This window comes from Antrostomus carolinensis, unplaced genomic scaffold (assembly GCF_000700745.2).
Source record: "Antrostomus carolinensis isolate BGI_N321 unplaced genomic scaffold, ASM70074v2 scaffold4482, whole genome shotgun sequence".
Taxonomy (NCBI): domain Eukaryota; kingdom Metazoa; phylum Chordata; class Aves; order Caprimulgiformes; family Caprimulgidae; genus Antrostomus; species Antrostomus carolinensis.
In genome coordinates this window covers 223-14,086 of record NW_010297410.1, presented here as the reverse complement: position 1 = coordinate 14,086, position 13,864 = coordinate 223, and the positions used below count along the sequence as shown (strand labels likewise).

The window sequence follows — 13,864 nt, the reverse complement described above, 5'->3', positions numbered from 1 at the left end:
AACCCTTTACTACTGAAAAAAGAGGTGAGAATTAAAAAGTTCCTATGAATGAGAAAACACTTTATTGCAAAAACAAGAGGAGTTATTTTCAACCACTGAATATAAAGTAACCAAACATCAGTTATTTTAGTTTTCCTTTCAGGTAGGTGAAATAAAGTACAAACCATTGCATGTGAGATTATGAAAACAAGCAACAATCAATTTTGGTTGTTTGTGACTTGAATTTTTCATAGGCAAAAGTAAGATTTATTTATTCCATGAAAAATTATGGTAGTTCAATATTTGTTTTAGTCTGAAATTGAAGTTAAACTTTCAGTTGTCCCCCACCAAAGATGTTCCATTGATGTAAAAATACGAGAGTGTTTCACTTATTTTGCTGAACAGAACAAAGCTGATCTTCCTGTTTTTCAGTATTAGACTGCATGGTAGATGCTCCATTTCCCATTCCTCTCTATCAGCCAAGTTCTTTAGCCAGAATATATCTGCAAGAAGTATTTACAGTGATTTTGGGAACTACCTCAGAAAAAGAGCTCTGACTCCTGGCCATTTTGTGTAGAAGGGATTGTGTCCTCTTAGTTCAAACTGCTTTAACTAACATGAAGGCAATTTTGCAGTTTGGTAGGATACCACTTTTATAGAATAAAGTCAAATATATTTGTAACTTGCCCCTAAGCTGTAGTATAGGCATGTGTGAGGGAGTCTGAGGACATTAAACCTCTTGGGACTGTTCTGGTGACAGGCATTGTCTGGGCACGTACTATCTGCCTGAAGCAGGACACAGAGCATAGGAAACAAATATTCTGATTTTCTTTATTATGCAGTTTTCCCAACCCATTCTTCACTATCAGCTCTTACTCTGCAGAGTAGTAGCACAGAACAGAATTCAGAGTCTGATCTTTATTTCTCCTTCTTGTCTTCCAGTTTTCATAAATTTCTTCTTGCTTGCCCTTAATCTTAATTTCCTGGGCTCCCAGCCTGGGTTTCCAATTGCTTTCTGATAACTCCTACAGGTCAGTACTACAAGTTCAACGTCATCTCAAAATCTAACATTATATAGCCTGTTTTCCTGCAAGATTCCCTCTGTTCATCACAGTGCTAAAAACAAGACTTGGACTTGCAATTGAAAGGAAAACAGTAATGGCATTGACCCATAAAGGAGGCAAGAGAAAGTGCAAGAACTATGGAGGAATTCAGTTACTGAGTGTCTGAGAGAAACATTTATTCAGTCATTGAAGAAGAAAATGAAGAGGTGCTGGAAAGCAGCATTTGCAAAGGCCCAGTCAGATTTAGACCAGGATGAATACAATAGATCAGCTGTTCCTAAGATAGATGTCAAAGAAGCATAAAACATAACTGAACCTGCTACAATAATTCCATAGGCTCCAGATGAGATTTTGATAGTGCCTGTCTGTCAGAAGATGATAAAACAAGTGTGAGAATGTGTAGTTTCTCTGATAAATTGATCAAACTGGCAGCAAACATCTGCAACAAGTCAAAAGACCATGCCCAAGAAGTTGATGGAACGGTGCAGTGTCACCACAGATATGAAAACTAGGATGGCCACTATTCTCAGATTGAAACACAAATGAGAATGTACTTATTAGGGGAAAAAAAAATATGGACTTTAGCAGTCCACAGTATGAAACACTAAAAAAATCCTGTAATACCAAATAACATCCTGCAATACTCTCTTTGCATTTTGGGGAGAAGTTTTCTTTGTCCTTTGATCTTCACTGCCCCCCAACAACTTTCCAGATAGAAGTTGTAGGCCATGAAGACTTCAGGTTTGACAGAGCAAATTACTTGAGAGATTATCCTATGACCTACTGCAGCAGCTAAAGTCATCTGAGGTCTGTGAATGATCCCCCCTGCAACTAAAGGCAGTTACTATGAGGACAAATCTGTGATGGATCTTCAGTCTTGAATTCACTCATCTTGATTTAGACTGCCAAAGCCCAGATTTGTTAGCACTGCAAATATGCTGCCAAATGAATTGTTCTTTTCTGAAGCTGATGAAAAGAATCTCTTCATGAACCATCTTTTTTATTATCATTGATGCAATTTGATTATTTGATGAGAACCTATAATGCATATGAAGACATTCTAAACATCAGGACTATAAATACTGTAACAAAGGTCTGCTATACATAGCATTCCCCACTTACAAGCATTTCTCTTTTTTCAGGGTCTGATCCAAACCGCATGCATAATTCTGACAGGAATAGATGAAAGGAGGATATGACTACACAGAAATAGAAAGAAAACAAACAAATAAATGCTTCAACGGTGATTATTGTACCATTACTCTGATCTATTGCTACTCAGATAAAGAGTCTAAATAAAAAGGCACAAAAAGTCACCGCTGAGGCTGATATATGTATTTTAAACTACTGCAGCAGAAACAGCAGGGAATATTTACAGCAATATCCAAAGTTACGATAGGACAAAGGGAAAAAAAAGACAACAGCAACAGCAAACAACTGTGTCAGGATCACAGATCTTAGGTATTTACCTTAGTTTGCATTTAATCCAACACGCAAATGAAGTATTAACAAAAACAAAGAGAAAGGAGCACTGAGATACCACTGAAAATATCAGCCTGATAAATAGCATTTGGGAAATACCATTTTAAGTCACAAGGAATTCATAATGATATTTGCTTTATATTTTTTCTGACCTGGAATTGGATCTATGAAATTCAGTCTGAATTCTGGACCTTGTGAAACTGGGTAATTTCAAAAGACACCAAGTCCAAAGAAGTCTACAAGGATGCAAACGTGAGAACCTAAAGGGAACCTGCACTTGGATGCAGTATTGCTAAGATGGTCCACAAGCTTTCAACCCAATCAGACAGAAAATGTAAGAAAACCTGCAAAGAATAAAGATTCACATAGTTTGAAAATGTCATATGCACAGTTCTGCTGTTGACCATTTATTCAATGATGATGGAACCGTCTGTTTCTTCAGCTGCAAAGACGGGATCTTGCCAATTTTCTCACAAATGGTACCACCACGTGCATATTCCACAGGTTAAAAATGCTAAATGCCTTTCTTGTACAAATGATATCAAAGCTAATGTTGTGAGTGGTTCTTTTATAACATTATATCAGAATATGCTGAAAAGCTGCCTTAGCCTCATGGTCTATTCACTCAAAATGCCACAATAGTGTGGAAAATTGTTTTTCTTGGGGGTCTTGGCAACAGTTACTCTTGAGTAAATGGACAGCTAAAAATAGAGGTTCAGATATCTTGTACTGTCTCCCTACACAGATCTGCAAACAAGGACTAGTACTGCACAGAGAATACAGAAGACAAAAGAAACCCATGCTTCAGATGGAAACTTTCATCTCAGCTGGAGGTCAAACTCCATGTCCTTTAGAAAAAAAACCCCAAACAAACAAACAAAACCAAACCAAACTTAAAGACCAAAGAATGGGATTGTGTCCGATTCTCTGTCTGTTCTTATCAAGTCAGCTCAGAAGTTCAGAAGAACCCATTTATTTTAACTATTTCAATTTTCATGTGCCATTAATAAGAGAAGAGACTATCCAAGAGTTTCTTTCACTAGTCCATCTCATCACCACTGCTGCCCACTATGTTTGCAGCTTACTAACATGAAGGACCTTAAAATAAACCCCAAAGACTTGAAGGGTTAGAGAAAGAATGAAACATTGCTGAGATCTGTACCATCTGCCAAAAAAAAAAAATTAAAAAAAAAAAAAATCATTCGAAGTGGTTTGTTTCATTATTAATACAGATACTCAAAATTTGGTGGGTTTCTTTAATAGTTCAGTTCTAACAAAAAGAAATATAAAAATATCTTAATTACATCTTTGTATAAGAAGCTTTTATGTTCTTTATCATGCTGCTGCTTGAAAAGGTTTAGATAGCTTATTAATTGTAACATCATGGGATGGGATCTACCTAAGCTCTGAGTTTTTAAATCACATTGATGCTTTCATTATATCTTTATTTTTCTCCTTACTCTACTCTTCTATTCTTATGAGCCCTTGAGTTGCTCTTGTTGTCCAGCGATCCGGACCAATCAGAATGACATGTTCCAATTCTAACTCAGGCACTCGTAATTAATTATTTTAATGGGGTAAAATGTACATTCTCATCTGAGAAGAGCAGTTGCTATATAAACAACAAGTAAAACCAGTCACACTCTGAACAACTTGTATTCTGAGTAGACAAGACAATTTAAAAAGGAAAAGGAGAGGAGAGAACTGAAGTGATTTTCCAAAGGTGACAGAAAGCCAGTGAGTACCCTGACCCCTAAAATCACCATCACGAACCACTACATTCCGCAGCTTTCACAAAGAGAACTCCAACAAGGTAAAATTATTGCATTTTTGTAAAAGGATAATAATACCTGACTAAATAATGGGACAGGAAATAATACTTTCTAAGGTCATTTAAAAAAATAAACAAATACTATTAGAAGACCATTCTAAGCTATCAGTCATTTCCCTATTTTAGTCTATGAAATACAGATATTTCTGCCTTCACAAAATATCAAACTGTACGTAATCCTCAATTTTGTTGGAGAGGCCAATGTTCAATGGATAGGTTTTCTGAAAAGATTTTGTTTATTTTTAAAAACACAGAGCATGCTGTCAGGGCTGTAGTACAGGCTGGCTCAGTGGAAACCCATTAAAACCACTTTACTGGGCAGATGGTGTCAAAGAGTCAGAAGCATATAACAGAATCCAACTGTGCACAAGTGTTCAGTATGCAAGAAATCATCTCTTATCAGACAACTGCTGCAGGGGACACAGTCAACCACAAAGGAGAGAGCAGAGCACAGCTAAAGTCATGATAGCCTTATAACTGTTTGCCCAATAATAGGGACAAAGATATGGAATAAGAGAACCTTAACTGATAAACCCTGAGTAAACAAGGGAAGATCTAGATCAAGCTTTAAAAAGAAATACAATCCTTTTATTGTTACTCACTGAAGGTATAACTACTCCTTTGTCATTAATAGGAATATCACAACTCAGAAAGACTAAAATAAGATTTGAAAATTGTCCACTAAATTTTGGATTGCCATTTTTTCACACTCTGATTTACAGGACTGCTGAGCAGTTGGAATTTCAGAAGAATTTCTAAGAACGGGTACAAAGAAACTCATTAGAGACATCTGGAAGTAGCAGCCTTGCCACTACAGTCTAGAAGGTGACAAATTTCAATTGGTCATATATCAGATGTGCACTAGCACACTAGTAGATTATGAGACACTCCTTTTGCATATGTCCCCTTTCCATTCTCTTCTTCAGAAGGAAGGACAAGTTTTTCTAGTGTTTTCAGATGAGTCTAATTCTGTAGGTGAGCGTAACACCTAACAAAGCACCTGAGTTTAATAGATCCCAGGATCTAAGTTAGTAGGTCCTGAACAGAAGAGAGACAGTGAAAATTTGTGCAAATGGGACAGATCAGTGAAAACTCTAGAAGTATTCATTGTATGCTGCTGACAGAATAACAAAGTGTGGTAATAAACTTCCAGAGTACATACACACCTCTTTCCTCCGCTGGGCAGAATCAGGTTTGCTCAATTCTGCCCCAAGTCCCATATTGTTGGCCACATAAAGATATCCTTCTTCAGCTCAACAGGTACGAGCTTGTGAACCTGAGCAAACTGCATCCTATTTTTATTTCTGAAAAGGTGCTAAAGCTGACAGGAGGGTAACTGCTGATACATGCTGGTTTCACACATTTATTACACTAGGAAGTTTTGTCAGAGCTGAATAGTTCCTTCACGACTAGCTCAAAACAACCCACTGAAAGAACATCAAGACCTCCTTCATACCAAGAAAACCTGACAATAAGAGCAATGTAGGAAGTTAAATGTAGGAAGTTGCCATACATAGACAAGAAAACTAACTACCCAATGTGTCCTACCAAATTAAAATTAACCAAGCAAGACTGATTACATTAAGACAGAGATGCAAAACTCTGAAGGATAAATACAGCTATTCCAACCACAAGCACATGCAGATCACCACTGTTTTCTTTTCTTGGAGACGAATAGAATGAGTCACCATGGCTCAGTAGGAAATGAAGGATACGATTATGTGCTAATTGAGGATTTTGATAGTACATGGACTAAAGACTAAGTGGTATTGTTTCCTTTCTTGTATTATAGATTGGATTAATATTCAAGATAGTATCGACTAGCTATCTCTGACAATTTTAGATTCCTCCTCTTGTACAATGAATTTACATAATGTATGTTGAAGGCATAAAATGTACACTTTCAAAAATATAAATAAAAAGCAAGTAAGTGATGTTGAGGGCCAACCAAATTCAAAGTTCTAAGATCATTTAGCATTAAATGACACTAAACCTTCTGACTCGGAGGATTTCTTTAGCTTGCAAGACATGCAGGCTCATCTCGGCAACTGGACTCAGCAGCATTAGGTTTACGGTTGGACTCAATGATCTTAAAGGTCTTTTCCAACCAAAGCAATTCTATGATCTGTGTGACTATCTGGACATCTGCCTTGTTCCTCAGCCAGAGGTCTGAAGGCTGCCTGCTCAACAGTCTGCCTACCTTGAAAGCAAATAAATCAAAAGGAATGCTGTAGAGCACCCTGGTGCAGCTAGAGAGGACGCTTCTGTTGCCTCTTAGTCTACCTCAAAATTGTGTACACCAAGAATAAAGAGCATGTTGACATCCTTCCACACTTCTTCTTGGCATGCTCATTGTTATTACCCCTGCTACTTTTTCCTACATGACTAGCTAACTCATTTATTTTGCTCTTTTTATAGGATCTATGTTATTCAATATCCTTCCCCTTCTCGTGTTTTACAGTCTACATGATCATTTTTACATGTGGTTTTATTGCAAACTAATGGGGCCCAATGCATCCCACCAAGGAGAAGAAGAGCTATTAAGATTAAAAGGCACCATTTGCAGAAAAGCAAATGAGTATAAAATTGAATAAATTAAGGCTGGAAAATGTTTACTAACCATTACCATAGCAAATTTCTAGAAGACTATACCCAAACCATCTTACCCAGCCTTGTGACAAAAGTCTTTATTTACAAATAAAAACTCAAATAACTAAACAAACCAAATAGATTCAAAGTAACTTTAAAAATAGAGCTAGATGGGCCTGTGAGAAGGTGAAGTGTCTATAGGAGGAGGGAGTAGCCCTTTATTTTGTAAATTTGGGGAAATGTGGCATCAGTGCAGATGCATCCACTACCAACCATTTCTACATGGTCTGTAGAAGAAACAAAAACACGTGCATTTTGGGGAGCAGCTTTCAGGAAGTCAATTGTGCACAAGGCAGAAAACTCCCTCCAGAAACCTTTCTGGAAACCTTAATTAAAAAAGACAAGACTGAGGGTGTAAGAACAAACAAACATCCTCTGTGAGTACAGCGGAAGCCTTTTAGGAAGTTAATTGACCCTACAGTGCAGATGCCATTAAGTGACTGGCAGACTACGCCTACATTGCTTCACTGAACCACTACTCAATGTTGATTTAAGTGAATCTATGCTGCAGTGGATTAGAAACACACACCAGCAGTGATTGTGTCTGAAGTACTGAGACAATACCAAGTAGTTCAAAGAAATACTTTAAATTACTACAGTTAGTCTCACTACAGTGGTTTTTCTCAACCCTTTTAAGGACAAGAGACATCTAACTTTTTGAAAGAAATCCAGACCATCTTACATAGCATTGTCACAAAAGTCTTTGTTAACAACCAAAAGCAAATTCGGAAGTGCTCTGAAAGAGTCCTTTTTCCTTTTATTTCCTCTCCTTGTTTTTTTCTAGCTTGCATGCATAAAGTTTCTGGCACTGGTTTCACAAAGCTGCTCAGATGTTCTATGAATCACCACTAGTGTGTGGGCCACAGGCTGAAAAATGCCACTCCAGAAAACTCTGTCTACACTCTGAATTAAAGCCTAAGTAAAGGCAATGAAACCCCATATACTGACTGTAATGGGCTCTGCATCGCACCCACTGTAGATCAATAGATGGATGTAACATCACAGAGCTGGAAGTTCTATCATCCTCTTGGTCAAGTTTAAGTCACACTACTGAAGTTGAAAGTGGAAGCTTGCATAGATACGACACAGGCTGTACCTCTTTGGAAGATGAAGATTTACAATCCATGAGCTCTGTGGGGCCATCAGACTAACACACTGGAATTAAGTCTATTCCATAAAAGAAGAAATCAAGGACACGAAGAAGCCAATCCTCATTTGACAGTTAATTTTTCCTCCATGGAGGAGGGTGAAGTAGCCTAACATCCTCAAATATGTACTTTAAATCTGCTCTTAATAATTAGTGTTATCTAAATGTCTCTGAACTATTTAAAATCCACTTCATTTTGAACTGTCATTAATAATGCAGCAGACAATATTACAAAGACTGCTGAAAATCAAGTAATTTAATGTAACACTTTATAAACCAAACCTGCGATGAATCTCAGCTGCCTCTTCAGCTTCTCTGCAATCAATCTGTCTGGAGTCATGTTTATGTATCCCAGGACCCATGATAGACTACCACTAGACTTGACATCCACAACAACCCCAGGAGGCTGATTTAATGCGAACGCAGCATAAAAATCAGATTATCTTTTGATTCTTTCTTTTATTAAATAAAACCAATCTTTATTGAATAAAGCTGCTTTTATTAATATCTAAAACACTGGTTGGTGTCACAGAGCCCCCCAGTCCTGTGGAACTAATAAAAGAAAAGACAGAAGTAAAAAAATCATTACAGGGAAATATTAGAAACCAAATCACATTAAGCCAGTATTGCAGCTGACAAATAAAACATGGGTCTGGCTGTAGAATTTTTTAGTTTAGTCTGAATTTATTATTTTACTGAAAGAAAAGAAAGCAGAATGGAGCTTCTCCCAGAAGTATGCTGTGTCAAGAAACACAAGAAGAGCAAAAAAGTGCAACTTAGTTTCCCTTTCACTTGTATAATATCTCAAATGACTGTAAATTCAATACAGCTGGGACAAAGTACAAAAACTTCGGTTTTATGGGAACAGCTTGAACCTTAAGCTAGCAAGATTTCATCTTTTGGGTTTTTAACAAAACTTTTTGGGTTTCTAAACATAGGCAATGCTTACAAGAAAAACTCTTACTGACAGCACTTATTTTATGTTCATCTAAGTAGTTGTCCTCTGAAATCAGCACACAGTAAATTTTCTATACGTACCAATCGCACAGCTAGAGCGACAGGTGCTTGTGATGAGCCCATCCACAAGTAATGTCAGCACTGTTTGAGGAAAAGAATGTGTCCCTCATCATCACAATCAAAATCTGGTTACATGAACTGACATTCAACCCTGAACTCCTGTCTAGTCACCACCAAAAAGGAGGGGAAAAAAATAATCTATGTCTTAAATAAAATAAACTTCAATTTTAATCCCACATACAGCGCTATTTTCCATTCTTAATATACTACCAGTGTTCTACAGTAATGAAGTCCAAAGTAAGTAGTGCTGAAACACAGGTTGTGGCACCCCTCAGCTTTTCATTTTCCATGTTTCTACTTACATTAAGTCCACAGTGCACTTCAGTGTCAGTGGAATATCTGCACATAAAGATCTTCAGGAATGGCCCACAGCCACCCAGAAGATGGAACATAATTAACAAGCACAGCTATGCAGTTCTTTGTACACTACCCCCACTGAAGCCAGTGGATGCACTTAACAAGCACAGCTATGCAGTTCTTTGTACAACACTACCCCCACTGAAGCCAGTGGATGCATAAGTGAGATTAAAGTGAAGGAAAGTGGCTTATTATACAACTACAGTTCACAAAGATATAAACCACTGAAATACTCAGTGAAGTATTTTGGCAATGTGCACAGCATGACATCTTCTGATACTAAGTATCATCATGGAACCAGTAAAATTGCTTAAAGAAAGACAGAGTTTGTCTATAGCGAGACAAAAAAAAAAAAAAAAACCTACAGGATGAGATTAAATGGAAATCAAGAGCATTCACAGAACACTGTAACATGGATAACTCCAAAGGAAACAGAGGCAATTGAAATCCAAATATCCAGGTACTTCTCTCCTATAATGTAACCAAAACTAAATGTTTGGGGCTTTGGTTTCTGGAAGATTTTCCCACGCATACTTTCCTATAATAGAAGATTGGCATCACTGCAAAAGTACTACCCACATCTTTAGCCATGGGGAACTCTCTCGGGGTATAGAAGGTAATCCTGTCTAATACAGTTGCCAAGACTCCGCATTAATAAACACTGAGAGAAAAAGAAAATCAAAACAGCAGCTATGTGGCCTGAAATCTCATTAGAAAGTGACTTGTGGGAAGATTTCAGCCCAGAATGCTCAGCAGAACGCAGGCAGAAAAAGTCACTAAAATATTCACTTGTTTTGTTACTGTCAACTTAGACCTGAAATTTGAAATTAATTAAAACAAGTGTTTTATCTGATAACAAACATTCATAATGTACAAGGCTTCTGAATCTTAAGTCTCACAATACCCATTCTAAAATTGTTCAGCATCTTACAAGAGATGCTCAGTTCAATATAGACTGAAGCCAAGAATGGAACCTGGTGTTCAAGTCAAGTATTAAAGATTTTATTCTACTCCAGTGAAGCTAATGAGAGGTTTTCCCTTTAAATAAGGGAACAAAATGTCCACATTATTGTGCCTGTTGCATTAGTCTGTGTTTTCATTAACGTCAACTGGGTTTGGTTATTTTTTAACTGAAGATTTCTGAAAAATTTTTTTCATAGTTGATGCCAAATAGCAAAATGCCCAACTGACTGAGGGTAAGCACTGGCCCCCCAGGACTGACTCAAGAAAACTCCCACTTGAAAACAAAGCTCTGAAATGCAACTGCTCCCATAACTACAGTTACACAGCCTTATAATCTCTGTCCTTTGTCTATATATACATATGTACACACACACCCCCCTATAAATATATATAATTAGACTGATAATATATTAAAATACATGGATCATATCATCGGTGACAAATTGTTCTGATAAGAACATGGAGCTCATTATTGAAAACAACACTTCATTTCTCAGGCTGGAGTTATTTTCTGCATTTCCAAGATAAAAGCAAAGCAAAACAGCAATACTGTTCTCAAGTCTTCAACGTTATTACCTGAAAGATTTGGAAATTGTGCAGTAAAAAGGTGCATTGCCATGGTTCTGAGTAATCAGCAACAGACCTATACACAATAGACAGCTGATTGCTGTTGCATGTTAAAAGATTCTTTACCTCTTTAGGAAAACTTTGTCATCATGTCAATAAATGAAAGAGTTTTTTCTATTAACAACAGAAAGACATCAAAGAAACATGCCCTGTAGTAGTAATGAAGTTTGATATTTTTTGTTGTTTTCATCTTCTCATGGGGTGAGAGGGAATCAACCTTTTACATTGTAAAGTTTATACTGTAAATCTCTGGAACACTCTGGTCTTTTCAGAGTGTATAAGGCACAGCAGTACAGAATGAGTCTGCAACCAAGTATGGAAATAGACAATTACGTTAAAGATGGATATCTGTATTGCTAAACAGGAGAGAGTCCTACCAAACACACGGTAGTATATTGGAATCTGAAGTACAAAGTAAATAGCACAGACAATACCAGTAATTCTAACGGGATCTTCTGTACCTGGTCTGAAGCCCTATCAGATTTAATGAGACTTCACAATCACAATGTGTAGAAAAATCTCACTCATCAGTTTTTATAGCATTTTTTTCCACCTGAGACCTCCTTTCTAAGTTTAATTTTCTGCCTATGTTTATCTTTCAAAGGACATGTAAGTAACATTTCGGAATAAAATCATATATCAATGTTATAATTGCTGAGCTGGCAATAAAACAAACACTGTACTCTATAGGACTGAAATGCCACTTACATTCCAATCTTGGAATAAACTGCAATCTGTGTCAAACATTATGCTAATGCAATGTTAAGGTTGCAAACTAAAACACAGCAAAAGTATAAGATTAAAAAGTTAACATTCTCACTGCATTGTTAGCCTATCCAAAGTACTGATATTGCTTATAATAAAATACATAATTTACAAGCTAGCTGGGAAATCAAAAGCTACTGGTGTGCACTGTGAATGAAGCAATCTTTTGAAAAGACTCAGAGTCCCAATCCCTGCTGCTAATGCATTTCCAAATGCAACTTTAAAACTGTACTTATGTAGGCACTGCATTTAGGTAACACTTGAGGAGACTTATAATTTTGTTCCTTTCTTTCTTAACCTGTTCTAAGGAAAAAATGAGAAGTGAATTTGACACATGGAACCACCACAGAAATAAATAGCTGGGCATTATTCCTTCTGTCAGTAAGTTCGGTTCGGGATACAAAGTAATTAGAAAAAATAACTCAAGAAAGAAGAAATCTGGAAGTGTAAAGAGGGGTTAAGAATAACCAATAGCTTTTTAAACAGTGATGCTTATAAGCAGAACTCTTTATCAGTATGTTTGAAAAAACACAGATTAAATGCATATGCTATTACTCCTCTCTGAACACTAACCATTTGTGAACTTTAATTTTGTTTTCCTGCCAAAATACAGCTGTTGTGCATGATGTCTTCTCAGTAGAAATGTGTATTCTCCTAATTTATATCCCACAGGAATGTTCAGAATCATCTAAATTAAATACTGCAAAAATGCATTCACCTTTTGGCTGAGGCCATCAATGAAAACTTTCAGTTCAAAGGGTGATTTAAATGCACACAAAAATGTGTGCATTGTAATATGGTTTTCTGATTCTTACTGTAAACACACTGGAAGGTATCACTGAGTCGTCTGAAGTCGTGCTGTCAGGACATTCAAACTCTGTTCAGCATGCAGAATATCAGATACTTGATCACAGTCTCAGGCTCTCATCGCAGCTTTTAAACATTTCACTAAGCACGTATTTCCCTGGTCCACTAAAACATTGTCAGCCAGTCTGAGATACAGGATCTTTAACTTGAAAAATTACATAGAAGATAATGGGAGGGCAGCTAATTCCAATAGCTCAGATCTTTGAAAATTTCAAATTTCCAAATAACAAACCCTTTGCAATTCAAAGCTGGTTGGATACCAGCTCAGCTCATCACCAGCATCTGCTACATGATCAAAAGCACAATAGGCAAGTAACAAATGCCTCAGTAAATGAGTAGGCTGTTTGTCACAGTCAGCTAAGGAAAAACCCTACCAGTCAGGGTTTCCCATCACGATACCTTTGTTTTTTACTAGCACATGGCTCCCCCCAAGTCTTTCGCTCACGAGTTGTGGGTATCAACATTCAAGGCATTACAGAGCTAGGGGACAGAGGCTGTGTATGCAAAATAAACAAGAAACAGAAGCAGTGAAACAGACAGAAGAGACTGAGCCTTACCTTTGGAAAAAACTGCTGCCAGGCTCAAGAGGAGAGGCGACAACAGATGCCCCATATTGCTAATCCCAGAAGTGAACATCCTAGGGTTTGTGGAGAAGTTAGGGCTCAGTTTCATACACTTTGTAGTCAAAATAAAAATCAGTCAACTGGAGAGGCTACATTTTCAGAAAAGGTCACCTGGAGAGCACAAGAGGCATTTCCTTCAGAGAGAGGGCTTATTTCTTTAGCTTTAACCCTCCCCTTTCCTCCCTCCTTTCTTCAAAACAGATGATGCTGTAAAAGAAAAACGCTCTCCTCTCAATAAATAAATAAACAGGAAACAGTTCTGGCTTAAATCTCAGTCCCGAACCTCCGTTGTCTGAGGCAGGCAAGCAGCCCCGTGCCCCACAAAGCCCCGAGCCGGCGGGGTCAGGTGCGCTGGGCAGGGGCTGGGGGTCTGCCCGCGCTTCACCAAGCCAGTGCCCGCGTCCCGCTGGAAAAGCACGTCCGCTCCCCGGGC

General features: G+C 37.6%; 1 protein-coding gene across 1 annotated transcript in view; it reads right to left on the bottom strand.

Moving 5' to 3' along the window:
- LOC104520409 (transmembrane protein 132D) overlaps positions 1 to 13,444 on the bottom strand; it is a gene marked incomplete at its 3' end in the record, with an annotated part of 153,225 nt that extends 139,781 nt beyond the window's left edge. Inside the window, exon 1 of the mRNA XM_010162095.1 lies at positions 13,366 to 13,444. Within this exon, the coding sequence (XP_010160397.1) occupies positions 13,366 to 13,444 (79 nt within the window). The remainder of the gene's footprint in view (positions 1 to 13,365) is intronic.
- Positions 13,445 to 13,864: the final 420 nt, after the last annotated feature.